The 16765-nt window shown below is 40.6% G+C and overlaps 2 protein-coding genes across 3 annotated transcripts; one reads left to right on the forward strand and one right to left on the reverse strand.

Annotated features, from left to right (window-relative positions):
• Positions 1 to 229: 229 nt before the first annotated feature.
• LOC139639579 (ubiquitin carboxyl-terminal hydrolase 7-like) lies at positions 230 to 4624 on the forward strand (the record flags this gene model as incomplete). The annotated part of the gene is made up of 6 exons (XM_071513703.1): positions 230 to 362; positions 896 to 995; positions 1705 to 1824; positions 1976 to 2047; positions 3234 to 3324; positions 4074 to 4624. Coding segments are annotated over 6 exons (623 nt in total), but the record flags the coding sequence as incomplete, so codon positions are not given.
• Positions 4625 to 11172: 6548 nt separating this feature from the next.
• On the reverse strand, positions 11173 to 15616 carry litafd (LITAF domain containing). Of its 2 annotated transcripts, none has more exons than XM_071513705.1 (4): positions 15533 to 15616; positions 15265 to 15363; positions 14157 to 14358; positions 11173 to 12832 (listed from the first exon to the last, which is right to left on the reverse strand). In XM_071513705.1, the coding sequence occupies exons 1-4, from the start codon at positions 15576 to 15578 to the stop codon at positions 12715 to 12717; spliced, it is 465 nt and encodes a 154-aa protein (XP_071369806.1). In that variant the 5' UTR covers positions 15579 to 15616; the 3' UTR covers positions 11173 to 12714. The 2 variants fall into 2 exon arrangements, with proteins under 2 accessions (XP_071369806.1, XP_071369805.1); XM_071513704.1 differs by having other exon boundaries at positions 15265 to 15369; positions 15533 to 15604.
• Positions 15617 to 16765: the final 1149 nt, after the last annotated feature.

Raw genomic sequence — 16765 nt, forward strand, 5'->3', positions numbered from 1 at the left:
TCTAACAAAAAATAGTCAAATTTGAGGATGGAATATAGCTGCTTTTGAAATGTTGGGTGATGCCTTTACAGGTGAATCTCAAAATTGATGTTTTTTTTTTTTTTTTTACATTTTTGTTTAATTGGATCGATCCGAGGAAGGTTAACCGAGCGCCCGGTGTCCTTCCAGCCACAAACCCCGCTCCTCTAACCTCCTGTTCTGGAATGAACTCCCTCTGTGTGTCCCTCAGTATTCGATGAAGTCACACAGGAGTTGCTCGTGTTGTCGTCCGTCTCCCTTCACCGCTGCCGCAAAGCTCGTCCTGTGCCAAACCGAGCCCCGTGTCAGCCCAGTGCTGGCCTCCTCCGCTGCTTGCCTGTTAGGTTTAGAATCGATCTGAACATTTTACTGATTGCTTCTAAACCTTTTAACCCCGAGGTCCTCTGGCCCGAGGCACTGCTGACAGCTCCTTGGTCTAGACTCGAGGCTAAAGCAGAGCCGGCAGGTCTGTTAGGGCCTGTATACAGTGCAGCAAGGAGCTTAATCACTTCTTAAAACCCATGCTTTCTGTCACAACTCAACAATGTATTTTTTTGTTTTTATTTATTAACACACTTTCTGTCGACTAATTTGTATGTAATCCAGTTTTTCTGCGTCTATTCACGCTCTGTAAACTGTTTTTGAAAAACTGCTATAGAAATAAAGTTCTGTATTAATCCTCCTTCCCTCTGCGCCCCTCCACCCTCTGTCTGCCCTCTCTCTCTCCCTCTCTGCCCCTCTTTCCCCTCTCTCGCCCCCCCCCCCCTCTCCCCCACTCCCTCCTTACCTCTTCCCGTTTTCTTTCATCTGCCCCCTCCCCTCTTCCGCCGTCCCCACTCCCTCACTTCTCTCCCCACTCTTCTTCTCTCCCCCTCAGGCTGTTAGAGATAGTAAGCTATAAAATCATCGGGGTGCACCAGGAGGACGAGCTGCTAGAATGTTTATCTCCGGCTGCCAGCCGCACCTTCAGAATAGAGGTACGCGCGTGTGTGTGTGTGTGTGTGTGTGTGTGTGTGCTCCTGCTCCCTCTCTCTTTCTTTTAATTTTTCTCTTCTTTGAAATCGGTTATGCTTTTCTTTTCTCGTCTCTACCTTGAGAAGTCGGGCAGGTAACCAACCGTCTTTTGGAGGGTTTTTGTTATTTGAAAGGTAAACTTGGCTGGTTAAATTGTTGAAGTGGCAGGTTAATTTTGGAGCTGACATTCACTGGCTATGTTTAAAGGCATAGTTCGCTCTTTACCCGGTAATTCAAGTGATCACATGTAAACATTATAACTCAGAATAACTGAGTTATGAGAACAGCGTTTGCACAAACTCAGACTCACACAGTATTATGGGTACATCTTGATGAAAGTGAGCAGTACTACTCCTACTATTCATGTTGGAATCATCACTTCTTTCCCCTATATTAGAAGTAACCTGTTATTACTTTTTTTCTTGACTGACTGTCCTGGCTGGACAGGAATACTCTCAACCCTTTCTCTGCCTTTATCTTACCTTGTTTCTATCACATGTATGTTTAAAAAAAAAAGCAGATACTTTGACATGGATTTGATACTTTGACTTAACCTCTGTAAATCTTTCTCCTCTCTGTAAATCTTTCTCCTCCTCTGCATCTCTCCCTCCGTGTTTCCGTTTCTCCGTCTCTCTATCCCTCTCTCTTTTCCTATCTCCTCCCCACACCTAGGAGATTCCAGTGGACCAGGTGGACTTGGACAAGGACAGTGAGATGCTAATCCCTGTCGCTCACTTCCACAAGGAAGTCTTCGGCACCTTCGGGATCCCCTTCCTGCTCAAGATCAGACAGGTTTGTGTGAGAGAGAGAGAGAGAGAGAGAGAGAGAGAGCATCATCTTATATTCAGCTGTGTCTTCTGCGTTTGTCTGGTTCTGATTCCTTCCTTCCTTTGTCTTTTCCTTTATCCTCTCGTGCTTTTCTTCCCTTCCTTCCTTCCTGCAGGGCGAGTCGTTCCGGGAGGTGATGAGGAGGATCCAGACCATGCTGGACATCCAGGAGAAAGAGTTTGAAAAGGTATACCATCATGCACCAGTGGCAACACCAATTTATTCTAGTGGACTGTATAATGGTCTGTAGTGTCTGAAATGTAAGTCTTTGGATCGCCTACTTAGGGCCGATGGACTAAAAAATGAACCTGAATGAATAAAGTGTGCAGTATGATGAATACAGTACAGCCACTACAGCTGTCTAACCCACCAGCAGGCTTTTATCGATGTGGTCACTGGGCTGATTGCTCAAACTCCTCTGACACCAAACACTTTCCTCATCCATTAATCCATTCATTAATTGCAGCACCACACATTTATCTTTTGAAATGCCCCTGTAGTATGGCAGATGTAGGCCAAACAAAACGGCCCCCAAATGTCAGAATTGCTGGACACAAGGCTGCAGTTTGCAATAACAATATGGACTATGCAATTGCATGACATTATGTCAATGTAAACCATGGCTCCCCCCGTGTCACTGAAATTCTGGGGAATTGAAAAATATCAATCCCTTCCCAAGTGGAGGAGATATGGTCAGCAGGCTACTAGGTATTGGGCCTATTGGATCTACACAGTTCAGTAGAATTCCACAGTTGCAAATTGCAACTGTGGAATCATGGGATTGGTCAAGTTCCCCTCCCACCTTCTACAGCCTATGAAATGCTTGCTCCATGGGATAGGCAGGCTATTTCAACTTTCCCAGCACCAATACCGTTTGACTCTGAAGACATCAAGACATTAGTCTTTAATAATCAATAAATACAATTTGAAACTATCCGTGTGCTCCAGTACCTTCTGTAGGGAGCTGCCCAGAGACCTTCATCTGCTAAAAAAAATGTACCCATCAGGAATAGTGTTTACCAGCCAAAGTAATTAATGTACATTTTTCATAGAATATGTCACCCTACCAGTTTTCAGTGCTATTTCATATATAGAATCAAGTACTGTGTGTTCATTTAAAACTTGCACACTCATTTATACAATGGGTCAGGTTTGTAATTCATCATGAAGTGCAACAGAATTCAATATAACGGAGGGATTCAAATGTTACCGTATGAAAAAGTTAACAGCCAGTGTGGCAGGTGTCTTTATTTTATCTATCCGCCAGAGATACATTTTACTAGCATATGGCGCTTGGTGAGTGGTAATTCTGGACCCTGCTGGTCTGTAAGTAACCTAGAATCATGTCTACCATGTGTGTTTTGTGTTCCCAGTTCAAATTTGCGATTGTGATGATGGGCCGGCATCAGTACATCACTGAAGACGAGTATGAGGTCAACCTGAAGGACTTTGAGCCACAGCCAGGTATTACTGCTGCTAGTGTTACTGCTATAACCACTGCTACTGTTATGGTTACTGCTAACTGCTAATGTTACGGCTGCTACTGTTACCACTGCTAGTGCTGTTGCCACTTCTACTACTGCTAATGCTAATGCTGTTACCACTGATCCTACTGCTACTGTTACTAGTACTAATGCTAGTGCCGTTACCAATGCTAGTGTTACTACTGCTACTGCTAGTATCACTGTCACCGTTACACTTACTACTGCTAATGCTAGTGCTATTACCACTGTTACCACTACCACTGCTAGTACTACTGCTACTATTACTGCTTCTACTACTACTAATACTACTCCTAGTGCTACTACTGCACTACCAATGCTACACTTCCTGCTACTACTGCTAATGCTAGTGCTATTACCACTGCTACTCATAATGCTACTAATGCTGGTGTTTTTACCACTGCTGTTACTGCTGCTATTTATATACTTTTCCCTACTACTGCACTGCTTGTGCACTGTTACTGCCACTGCCTCTGGCATTACTACTATCACTGCTATTGCTATTGCTGCTAATACTTTCTCGCTGTGTCAGAGCAATACATTTTAATAGGAACTCAGATTATTAACGTGTAATTGCCCTCTCACGCCCTTTTTTTTTTTTTTACTTTCTTTTCCCCTTATCCTCCCTGCCTTCCCTCCCTCCCCCCCTCTCTCTCTCTCCCTCCTTCCCTACCTCTCTCCCTCTCTTTCTCTCTCTCCCCCCCTCTGCAGGTAACATGTCCCACCCGCGCCCCTGGCTAGGGTTGGACCACTTCAACAAAGCTCCAAAGAGAGGTCGCTACACCTACCTGGAGAAAGCAATCAAGATCCACAACTAAAGCAGCCCGCCCTTCCTCCTCCTCCTCCTCCTCCCCCTCCTCCTCCTCCTCTTCCTCTGCCTCCTCCTCCTCCTTCCTCCCTACCTACTTAACGCACCATAACCACAGACTGTAACCAACCGTGTGTGTACGTGTGTGTGTGTGTGTGTGTGAGGGAGTGCGAGCGTGCGTGCTGGTGTGTGCGTGCGCGTGCGTGTGCGTGTGTGTGTGTGTGTGTTCATCACTTTTAACACCCCGCCTGGACACCTCTACAGCTCAACACCGGCACTATGTATCCCGAATCTTCAGCGATATGGATCTCACTGCAGCTGACGGCTTAACCTTCACCCACAAAAACAAACTGCACCAACCACCTCCCAACTGTTTTTTTTTTTTCTCTCTCTCTTTTTGAGGTTTTTTTTTTCTGGCTTCTCTAACTGTTGACTGCCTATTTTCTTCTTTTTTTTTTTTTTCTTCCCCCCCCCCCCCCCCGGTCTGGAAGTGGGAGAAAATGAAATTGGATTTTAACATAAAATAAAAACGGGGAGGGGAGAGGAAGTGGGACACAGTATAAATATATATATATATATATATGAACTTCTAGACTTCAATTTTTTTTTTCCTTCTTCCCCCCCCTACCCCACCTCAGATATGCTTTTTTTTTTTTTTTTCCCTCTGGGTTTGTTTTTAAATAAAAGAGTTGTTACGGCAAGAGGCGTCATGCTGCTGTGTGGAGTTTGATGGAGGGATGTCGGCGAGGACTGACTGACGGAGAAAGAAAGAGAGAGAGAGGGAGGGCGAAGTCGCTGGTCATCATGCAGGAGAATTTTCAAAGGAGCTGCGAACTGATGGACCCCCCCCCCACCCCATCCCCCCCGACCTGCCCCCCTCCACCCCCTCTCTTTTAAAAAAAAAAAAGCGGTGCGGACGGCCGAGGCTCGCTAGTTGCCCTCAATGTGGTTCTTCTATTTTCTGCTCCCGCCCCCCTTTAGCGCAACTAGTCAAAAAAAAACAACAAAAAAAAAACAACAAAAAAAATATTTCCATGTTTACACACAATTCTTTCTCACTTTAGTTTGGTCGGAGGAAAGATGAAATCTTTTTTTTTTTTTTTTTTTTTTTTTTTTTTTTTTTTTTGTCTTTTTCTGCAAATCTTGTATAATAAGATACAAAAAGAAAAAAACTCCACAGCATCTGTTTAAAAAAATAAATGGGAAAAAAAAAAATAAATAAGGATGAAATTTTGTCTGTACTTCATCTTGCACGTCGGCACTTAAATGTCAGAAAGTTTTACATTGCTCCGGACTGGCAAATGTAAACTTCGGTTGTGGTTTTTTTTTTTTGTTTTTTTTTTGGAGTTGCTCCGTCACTTCTTTTCTTTTTTTTTAAGAAACCCCACATCCGCTTATTTTTCTTTCTTTTTTTTTCCTTCCCTTATGTTTTTTTTTTTGGGTTACCATCTCCCTCAGTCATTCCTCCTCACCTTCTGTCCTTGTATACCCTCCCCACCCCTCAAATATACACACACACACACACACTCACACACACCTCTCCCCCCTCCTCTCTTCTCCCTCCCTCTCTCGCTCCGTCTCGATGGTAACCGTCGCCCCCGGGTGGTCGGGAGCGGTAACTGCGCTGTGCTTGGTAGGAGCTGCAGACACTTAGAGCCCCACTGGTTTGAGGATCGTGTAGAGACAAAACCAGCATTGTAAGAAAACACTTTAAGCCCTTTTTTTTTTTTTCTTCCTCTTTCTGGGTTTTGTTTCTCTTTTCTTTTTTAAAAGCACAGAAGGAATGCTCCCCCTTATAGCGCATAGTTGGCTCTATAAAGAACAACATTTAAGAATTGTATATTTAAAAAAAAAAAAAAATATGAACGTGTAAAATTTAAGAGAAAACACACGCCTTTGTTGTTGGGTACAGAAGGAGCCAGGTGTTCATATTCCTTGTGTGTAGGTTTTTATTTTTTTTTTTGAGTTCCTGACTTTCCATTGAAGATTTTTCGTTTTTTTTTTTCTTCCGTTACATTTCGAGTTTTTTTTTTTTTTCTCTCTCTCTCTTCTCAAAACTAATTGCATTGGTTTTGTCTTGTTAAAAAGTGCAGTACAAAGATGACCTGCAGAATCACACCTTAATTTGATCTTTTCCAGTTTAAAATCCTCAGTGTAGCAGCAGTGTACGACAACTATTCCTGTATATTGCCTTTTTGCTGGAAAATGTATGTTGAATAAAATTTTCTATAAAAACAAAAAGCACTACTCCGCTGCTTGTCCATACAAGTAGACTAGACTCAAACCTAGTAGGACCAGGACAAAGCACATAACAGCTACCACTCTATATCCTTTGTGTATTGCTTTCTATTTTTGCTGGAAATGTTTCTTAAAACTTTGGAGCGATCTAAACCTTAAAATTCAGGCTTTTTTTTTTTTTTTAATTCCTGTCGAGAAATTCTCTTTTTACTTGCTCCCCTCCACAGCGAGGTCAAAGGTCAGGTCCCTACAGCTGGTAGGGGGTCCAGGACACTTCAGCAGGGCGGATGCTTTCCAACATGGGGGGGGGGGCTTGAACCTGAATCTTCCAGGTGAAGGGTGAATCTTCCTTTTCCTTTTCCTTTTCGTCTCGGTAAAAAGTTCCTACGGGTTTGAAAAACAAAGTGCCGCATCCAGGTCTCTCTCTCTTCCCTTCACACACACGAAACAACTATAGGCTCGACTGTTGGTTTTCAGTGTTTTCCCCTTGTTGACTATCTGAAAATACATTTACGCAGGAGACTGACTGGAGGACCATGTTTGTATTTTGAATTCAAAATGAAAGCAAATTAACTTTTAAGTAATGGATTCCTTGAAACTACAAACAACAAATTTTAAGCTTTCAAATGGGAGATGCATTCTAAACATTATCCAAAGGTGTACACTCCAAGTTAAAAACGGCACAGAGATACTCTTATCTATTGAATCAGCTCACAATATGATTCAATACAACCACAATACGATGTAATAAATAGAAGTTCAATGACAACAAAGTGTGACTGTGCAGAATTCTGTTTATTTCTGAGACACATCTGTCTAGCGGTGGCATTGGCTGCTAGAATGTAAACAATGTAAAAATGTCATTACAAAGTGTAAACAATATAATTTGGATGGAGAGCTTGTGAAACTGTGATGGTCAAGCGTCTCATTTGTGATTACTACAGTAGAATAAAATGGAGCTGATATCACCATTCATTTTTCTGCCCCATGATAACGTATCACGTCACATTTTTGTATCGCGATATATTGAATTTCGATATATCGTTCCAGGTGATATGGCTTTCACACTCCCAATACTTCGGATTGACTACTAATAGCACATAGAGTGACTGTCAATTAGGATTCCACAACTAACATCTGTGGTTCTGATTACTTAAATTCATGCGCTAATGATCATTTCTCTCTCAATTATGTCTTAATGGGCTGGATATGACAAACGTGCCACTGCTATCCTTCCAAAAGTGACACATTTTAATGTTGTGCTATCAATCATTTTCTAATGGCAGCTGTCACTTTCTTCATATGGTGGGTGTCACTTTTTTTTCATGATGGAGAGAAACTCTTAGATACTGAACTGAACGGTGTGACTATATTCTTTTTCAAATCTAACATATCACTGACAAATAATAAAGAAACAAATAAACCAATTTCCAGGGAAAAAAGAAGAAAAGAAAAGAGGTTTCTCAGCAGATGCATTGCTTTTATATCATGGCTTTCCATTAAAGTTTCGTTATGTACTCAGTATTGGGTTGCCAGATCTTGGAAACTATCCTGCTTTTTCCCCAGAGCGTTTGACTTTTTCCTCAACAAATGCACTCAATTCATCTCTGAAAACCATTTTTTCTGTTTTAAGAGATTGGGATCGGACTTCCTGTCATGACTCTTTTTGATGTCATTCTTTCACCTTATAATAATCTCATTCATATCAGTGGAGTAGACCTCGGCCCCTGGATACAAATTCTGATGGGACCGCACCCAGTTCTGATGACTTAAGAGATTTTGGTGAGACTGGTTTGAATAAAAATGTGTTTTTCTGTTTTCAATTAGCAATATTCTCTATGTGTGTTTGTGTGTGTGTGTCTCTCTTTACAGTTGTCGTTCTCCAGTGTTCTCACTTCTCCATAGCCCGATTATTATTATGTTCCTGTTTATTTTTCTTCTCCATTACCTTTTCTCATATATTTCATTATCTTCTTTCTTCTACCTTCTCCCACTTGCACTTTGTTCCTCTATTATGTAAAGCACATTGAACGATGCACTATATAAATAAAGTTTGATTTGCTTTAGCTCCATCACTGTTATCTATTCTGCATATGAATACAAACATCCCGAGTGGCTAATGCTTACATTTCACTCCTCGTTTAAAGCATGCGAAGCCCTCAACAACAGGGTGTTTGGTGTCTGTCAGTGTGTGTGTGTGTGTGTGTGTGTGTGTGTGTGTGTTTCACATTGTGCTGTATCATCTCCTCCCACCTCCCATCATCCCTCCACCAATCATTCTCTCCATCCTCCGTCTCACCATTATGGACAGGCTGACACTGGACTTGTGGGAATTGATGGCCCCGGTAAATCAAATGGCCTGGAGGCTTAATGGCTTGGGGGTGGGGGGGGGGGGGGGGGTAATGCTTCTCACTATATGAACACGTGTATGTTGGGGTTTTATATATGGAGTGATACCTTCAATTCAAAATCGAATAAAAAAAAAAGTATCACTTTTACCACCAGTTACTTTCCCTGTCATATTGACCCCCTTGTTTATATCGTTCATATACGCTCCACTCTTAATTCTGACGTGAATCTGTCAGTTAAGTAAATAACTTAAACAAACGAGGCGGCTTGGCCATCACAAATTCACAAGCTCTCCATCCAAATTACACTGAACAAAAATATAAACGCAACACTTTTGGTTTTGCTCCCATTTTTCATGAGTTGAAATAAAAGATCTAAGACTTTTTCTATGCACACAAAAGGCTTATTGCTCTCAAATTTTGTTCACAAATTTGTTTAAATCCGTGTCAGTGAGCACTTCTCCTTTGCCAAGATTCAACCCTAACCCTTAACCCTAATCCTAATCCATCCACCTGACAGGTGTGGCATATCAAGATGCTGATTAAACAGTATGATTATTGCACAGGTGTGCCTTGGGCTGCTCACAATAAAAGGCCACTCTAAAACGTGCAGTTTTATCTTGAATTTATTGACATTTATTAGGCACTGAACTATGGATCTCACATGACTAGGGCTACAGATATGCATTTTTTGAAAACCAGTCAGTATCTGGTGTGACCACCATTTGCCTCATGCAGTGCGACACATCTCCTTCACATAGAGTTGATCAGGTTGTTGATTGTGGCCTGTGGCATGTTGCTCCACTCCTCTTCACTGGCTGTGCCAAGTTGCTGGATATCGGCAGGAAGTGGAACACGCTGTCGTACACACTTATCCAGAGCATCACAAACATGCTCAATGGGTGACATGTCTGGTGAGTATGCAGGCCGTGAAGAACTGGGATGTTTTCAGCTTCCAGGAATTGTGCACAGATCCTTTCAGCATGGGGCCGTGCATTATCATGCTGCAACATGAGCTCTGGTGGACATTCCTGCAGCCAAAACTTGCGACATCTGTGGCATTGTGTTGTGTGATAAAACTGCACATTTTAGAGTGGCCTTTTATTGTGACCAGCCCAAGGCACACCTGTGCAATAATCATGCTGTTTAATCAGCATCTTGATATGCCACACCGGTCAGGTGGATGGATTATCTTGGCAAAGGAAATAAACTTTGTTGTCATTGAACTTTTATGTATTACATTGTATCGCAGTTTTATTGTAGCGCAAACCCCATACCACATATCGTATCCTAGGCAAGGCAAGGCAAGTTTATTTATATAGCACATTTCAGCAACAGGGCAATTCAAAGTGCTTTACATAAAACATTAAAAGCATCGAGACAAAATGAAAAGGATAAAATTCAAATAAAAGACCAAGAAAAATAAAGTTCATTAAAGAGCTAAGAGAATAAAAACGTAATGCAAACGTAATAAAAACGTATCGTAATGCATAGCATCGTATCCTATCGCAACGTATCGTAACATAACGTAATATAGCGTATTGTAACGTAGCGTAGCATAGCGTAGCGTAACGTAACGTAACATAACTTAACATAATGTATCGTAATGTATCATATCGTATCGCAACATAACATAACGTAATGTAACATAACTTAACATAATGTATCGTAATGTATCATATCGTATCGTAACGTAACGTAACGTAACGTAACGTAACGTAACGTAACGTAACATAACTTAACGTAATGTATCGTAATGTATTGTATCATATCGTACGTAACGTAACGTAATGTAAGGTAATGTAATGTAACATATCATATCATGTATCGTATCGTATCGTAATGTAAATTGCAAATTGTATAGTGTGGGCAAAATTTTTGCTTCTTTCCTCTTGTTTTTACAACTTACCCCAGCTAGTTTCACAACTTACCCTGGTGTTGGGGTTGGTTGTAACAATGGAACTCCTTGTATTTGACATCAATTCATGAAGTCTGTGATATTATAATAGAGGTTGAAATGACTGCTATTTGTAGTAGACGAATGTGGGTACTTTACAATCATCCCCGACCTCCCCTACTGTGCCACAGTAATTTAAATTTGGAAACTAATCAACCATATCAGACTGTTCACTTATAATGTTACTGAATGGATCTACACCCACACCACAACAGTCTCACTCAAATATCTCTCTTTTTCCTGTTCAGTTTTATATTTAACTGTTATCTGTGCTGTGCTAGTTCTCCACTGAACCTCTATGACAGCCGTGGCTGCTTGGAGATTAGTGACACAACTGCAAAGCCTCCATTGAGCTACACAAGACCACAGATTTATACACTTTGTGGAAACTAACTTAACTTTAATATGAGGTAAGCTGGTCGGTAGAAAAACAAAAGAATCACATCCGAGTAGCTTCAGTGTATATATAGTCTAGTTTTATTAGAGAAATAATGTTATAAAATAGTCAATAATAGTAAATAACAGAAGCCTAATTTTAAAGGAAGAACGTTTTGCCTGCTCTCCCTCTGCTTTGGTAAATTTGAACAAATCCACTGGTTGCATGCAATTACACATCATCTTAGTATTGAGAAGTAGACAATCTGTTTTGTTCACCAGGCTTCAACTACAGAGCAGAAATGAGTTATTTTTGCTAAAACAGACATGAGGTATGAGACACGGGCAAAAATAGATATTTGAAAATGGTGAAAAATATTTGAACAACTTGGCATGTGCTCGATTTATGGAACACTCTTGGTAAACATGAATAGTGGCGTCACCCTCTTCTCAAAAATTGATCGATATTCTTACTTCTTGGCTTTGGTATGGCTGGTGTCAAACTTCAGCACTGACTGCCGAATTATCAGTTTAAGTTGTAAAAAATAAAAAAAAGCCCAAATGTCAGTGGTGAACACACACACACATACACACACACACACACACACCTCTGTGGGGGCACATAATGTCACAGGGTGATGGCCAGTGAAATCATATATTAAACTATTACTACTACTATTATACTATATACTACTATTACTAAATTTCTATTTGCATTGTAATGACTTAATATGCTTGTTTCTTTCACATGACACGAGAGAAAGATTCTAATGATCAAATATGAACAAAATTCATACACCCCAATGAGACTGTATTGCATGTGCATTGTAAGCTACTGCTGTACATTGGACCAGCTTTCTTCTGAACTTTAACCCGGGTAAAAGGAATACATTTAATATTAAATTATATATTTTTTTAATTCAATAAATTCTACAGATATTGCAGCATTGTAAAAATGTCTGCACTCTCTTGTTCACTGAATTTGCAATGTTATATTCATAAAGCATATGGCGATCCATCTTTCAAATGGATAGTTTGTCCATTTCAAATTGAATTCTTTCCTTGTGTGATGTTCAAGGCAGAGTGATTTCATTTTGAAATTTCAGATTAACTATCCTTTGAGATATATATATATATATATATATAAAAAAAAAAAGATATTTGACAAAGTCTATGTACAAGCCTTCATTGTAACATCATGATTTAAAGCTTCTGAGTAGGATAATAGAGGAGGTTTGTCTGCCTGACCTGGACAAAAATATATTTGAAGATGGCTTCCTAAAAGTGCATGGGGTGCGTTTGATTTCGCTTCAGAAGTGAGCGCATGACAAACAAACGCTCCCAGTCTGTATTGCAAATGATATGATAGAATATGAAACGCATTCAAGTATGATTTTGCCCAGGCTTTTTTTTTGCAATGGCTCATCCATAGAAATAAGTTTGGACTGTATCCCGAAAAAAATGCCACTTTTCTCCATAAATTTCATAACATTTCCCTTGACCTCGCTCAGTAGATATCTAACGAGTGTGAGATTGAGGAAACGTGACAGTTCCCGGGCAATCCAAACACAGAGAGCGGCAGCAGGAGCTCTCATTTCTATGGGTCCATGTCCGGCTTCATGTCCCTCATGAGCAGCAGCGCTTCTTGTCGACGTGCAGGATCCTCTTGCAGCGGGGGCACGTGTGGTACGCGTCCTTGAAGTTTTTAAGGAAGAACGGAATCAGGCAGCAGCACAGGACTAACCTGGAGAGGGACACACACACACACACACACACACACACACACAGAGTCAGTGTCAGACAGCAAAATGCAAGGTCTCCTCTCCACTCTTTCCCTTCCCTTGTCTTTAACACTGTACACTCTTGTAGGAATGAATACAAGTTTTTGGCAGATTGGCCTGTTGGTCAACTTACCTGTTAAGTGATGAGAACATAGACGCCAAAACCATCCATGTGTCCCCAGTAGATCATTCAGGCAGGTACTCCATGCTAACGCTTTAGCATACGCTATGTTGAGTGACTTAGGCTCCATGCTAACGCTTTAGCATACACTATGTTGAGTGACAGTAGGCTCCATGCTAACGCTTTAGCATACACAATGTTGAGCGATAGTATGCAACTAGCATTATTCAAAATAAGGAGACAGACTTTTTAGTAAGAAAAAGTTGTTAGTGTTTTTCATTATATGGCCTGTAGATTCATTCGTTTTAAAAAATTAAATGTTATTAACTCTTTGGAACTATTTCAGCAATTACTCAAAAGTGATTTTAGATGTCAGGGTCTCCCATCGCCCACCACTTTCTATGGAAAGTGGGAAAGTAGTCCCTGCTAGCTCAAAACACTGTAAATTTTACTAACCAAATACTTAGATGCATGCCATTTTAAATGACTTAACATTTAGGCTAGTTTAGAGCTGCTACCAGTTCTCATTGTCTCACTGTTGAGATAATGCTAGTCGCCTACTATCACTCGACATGGTGTATGCTAAAGTGTTAGCATGGAGCTACTATCACTCGACATAGTGTATGCTAAAGCGTTAGCATGGAGTTACTATCACTCGACATAGTGTATGCTAAAGCGTTAGCATGGAGCTACTATCACTCGACATAGTGTATGCTAAAGCGTTAGCATGGAGCTACTATCACTCAACATAGTGTATGCTGAAGAGTTAGCATGGAGCACTGGAGTGAATGATCTACTAGGGACACATGGATAATTTTGGTGTCTATGTTGTCATCACTTAACATTATTGTCATTTTAGACATGTTGCTACAAAACATGTATTCAAATGACCTCTTTCATTCCTCCAATACTCTCTCCTTCTCTCTCTTTAATCCCCTCATCACAACTCTCCTCTGTCTCTTTTCTTATCTCCTTTGGTTTTCATATGTGGACATGTGAAATGTCCCATGTCCAATGTGAAAATTACACTTTCACCTGTGAATTGTGTCTTTGCATGTGAAATTAAGTTTCCACACGTGAAACAAATATTGTCATTAGGCCTATGTAAAACATTTGAAAAAATGTTCCCATGTCCCCTTCGTCTCTGTCTCTCCTCACTCGCTCACCCGCAGCAGATGAAGAGTAGGCACATCAGCCAGGCGTAGGTTCCAGCTTTGTAGGTGACGTCGGTCATGACCTGCTGCTGGCAGGAGGTGCAGGTGGTCATGCCGGGGGTCCGGCCCAGGTCCGTGTCGTAGCTCACAAACCTGCTTTTGCCGTCTCCTTGGTCCAGGCCCGAACCTACTGCCCCGCCTCCGCTGGTGTACACTGAGGGGAGGGAGGAGGGAGAGAAATGAAACTACCCTTTTGACATGAGTAACCAGGAAGCGTAACTAAGGTTTTTACATGAGTAACCAAGAAGTGTAACTAAGGTTTTTACATGAGTAACCAGAAGACTAAGGTTTTTACATGAGTAACCAGGAAGTGTAACTGAGGTTTTTACATGAGTAACCAGAAGACTAAGGTTTTTACATGAGTAACCAGGAAGTGTAACTGAGGTTTTTACATGAGTAACCAGAAGACTAAGGTTTTTACATGAGTAACCAGGAAGCGTAACTAAGGTTTTTACATGAGTAACCAGGAAGTGTAACTGAGGTTTTTACATGAGTAAAAAAGAAGTGTAAATACAGTTTTTACATATTCAGTTAGTGTAATACAATAGGTATGAAGTGTAATAAAGTTGTTACATACATAATCACACTGTACATATATATATATACTTTATATGTATATATATGTAATCAAGTGTCACTAAGATTTTTTTATAGTATGATGTTTAGTATGCATATGTTGCTAAAGTTTTTACATGCATAGTCAGGAACTAAGGTTTTTACATGTAGAATCCTTATAAAAAAAACAACTAGATGTGTATTTTTTTTTACTTTTAATATACGCATGAGCTGAAGTATACTATTTTTGCAAAAGTGTAAACAAGTATTCAGCAAGTTTAAGTAGAATTTAAAGTATAAGCCTAACAACACAACTCTCAAGTGGACTTTCTGCAAGTACGACGAACGTAAAATAAAAGCATACTGTCCTATTTTTAGCTTTGAAGAGGTATACTAACACTGCACTACAATAAACTTCCTGTTTATAAGGGGATTAGGAAGTGTTTTTCACTGCATAGCCAGTAAGGTGTGAGGAAGGTGTAACTCAGGTGGAAGTGGACTTTACCTTGTGTGCCATGAGTGGCGGAGAGGCTACCCTGCATGGTGGGAGGGGTGAAGGGGCTGTGGACGTTGTAAACCGCCACTCCTCCACCCTGACCCTCTACTGGACCTCAGAGAGAGACAGGGAATACAGTTAGGCATGGCGATGGAGAAGAAAAACAGAGGATACAAAAGAGGAGAAAGAGGGAGGGATAGAGGGGGGAGAGGAGGAAGAGACGACAATGAGAAAACAAGACAGAAGTGTGTGTGTGTGTGTGTGTGTTTGGCTTTACCTGGGACGAGGTAGGGAGGGGGATCTGTCTGTCCCTGTGAGCTCATTTTCCTTTACTATAAAAGACAGAGAGAGAGAGAGAGAGAGAGAGAGAGAGAGAGAGAGAGAGAGAGAGAATCCTAATTAGCATAGGTTTTCTTCTTCTTTATTACTGTCCTGCACCTGAAAAATAGCCTTTTTTGGATGTGTGTGTGCTCTACTTTTTCTCTCATTGTGTGTCTTGGACCACTAATGCAGAGTATACTCATCTCCTTCTATGGGAATAGAAAACACACCTATAAAAGAGGCTTATTACCACTGGGATATAGGAGGGTGGGGTTAATAATAATAATAAGAATGATAATAATAAGAGAAACAATAAAACATCAATAAATAATGATAAAAACAATCAAAACAAAGATATAAAAAGCATAAAACAAGTATAATAAATATAAAACAGGTATAATAATAAAGTAAATTAAAAATAATAAAGAACAATCCTAGATATAAAAAGCATAAAACAAGTACAAGTATAAAATAAATTGAAAATAATAAAGAACAATCCTAGATATAAAAAGCATAAAACAAGTATTAGAAATTATTAGAAAGTATAAGAAAAATGAATGAATGAATGAATTAATAACAATGGTGTTAAAATAAAAAAGGTGGAAATTAATGGGTTGCACTCCACCTACTTCTGCCTCTCTACACCTGCCACTAGAGCAGAGTTTGACCCACCGCTCAAATCAACCACTAGATGGAGCCGTAGCCTGACTGATAAAGCAAAAAAAAAAAAAACCCACGAGCTCCTCCCTTGAGGTCACGCTGACAGATATGCCACCTAGAGTTATGAACTAGTGCACGGTTCAGGAGAAACTTCATAGTGGGGATGTTCCTTGTCAGCAGTGCTGGAGGGGAAAACGCCTGGGTGTTGACTGTCTGGGCTCTGGGTGTGACGGGTGGTTTGTTCCGGGTGCGGTCGATCTCTGAAAATTTGGCAGGACTCTCTCTCTCACTAGCAAACATGCCCATACTAACTGAAGAGACATGTGTGTAATATCTAACATCTCACATATAACATTAACTGTTTCTCTTGATTTTTTTTTTTAAATTTGCAGATGTATCTTTAAACATCTCCCACCCCCTCGTGTTTTTAGTTGCTTCCATTATAAGTTGCCGCCACCAGAGTGCATTGTGGGTATTTTTTGTGTGAATTTGTACCCCGTCAAAAAAATGTGGGTGCACTACACCCCTG

Source organism: Centroberyx affinis, unplaced genomic scaffold (assembly GCF_046629955.1).
Source record: "Centroberyx affinis isolate AG114_WGS23_722 - 3 ecotype Tasmania unplaced genomic scaffold, CSIRO-AGI_Caff_v1 ptg007432l_1, whole genome shotgun sequence".
NCBI lineage: Eukaryota > Metazoa > Chordata > Actinopteri > Beryciformes > Berycidae > Centroberyx > Centroberyx affinis.

What these genes read in the sequence shown, in the direction of transcription:
- litafd (XM_071513704.1), bottom strand. Translation starts at nt 15,578, where the DNA reads ATGAGCTCACAGGGACAGACAGATCCCCCTCCCTACCTCGTCCCAG. An exon ending in CGCCACTCATGGCACACAAG is followed by an intron (nt 14,359 to 15,264) that starts GTAAAGTCCACT and finishes CCCTCCCCTCAG; the next exon opens with TGTACACCAGCGGAGGCGGG. An exon ending in CTACTCTTCATCTGCTGCGG is followed by an intron (nt 12,833 to 14,156) that starts GTGAGCGAGTGA and finishes GTCCCTCTCCAG; the next exon opens with GTTAGTCCTGTGCTGCTGCC.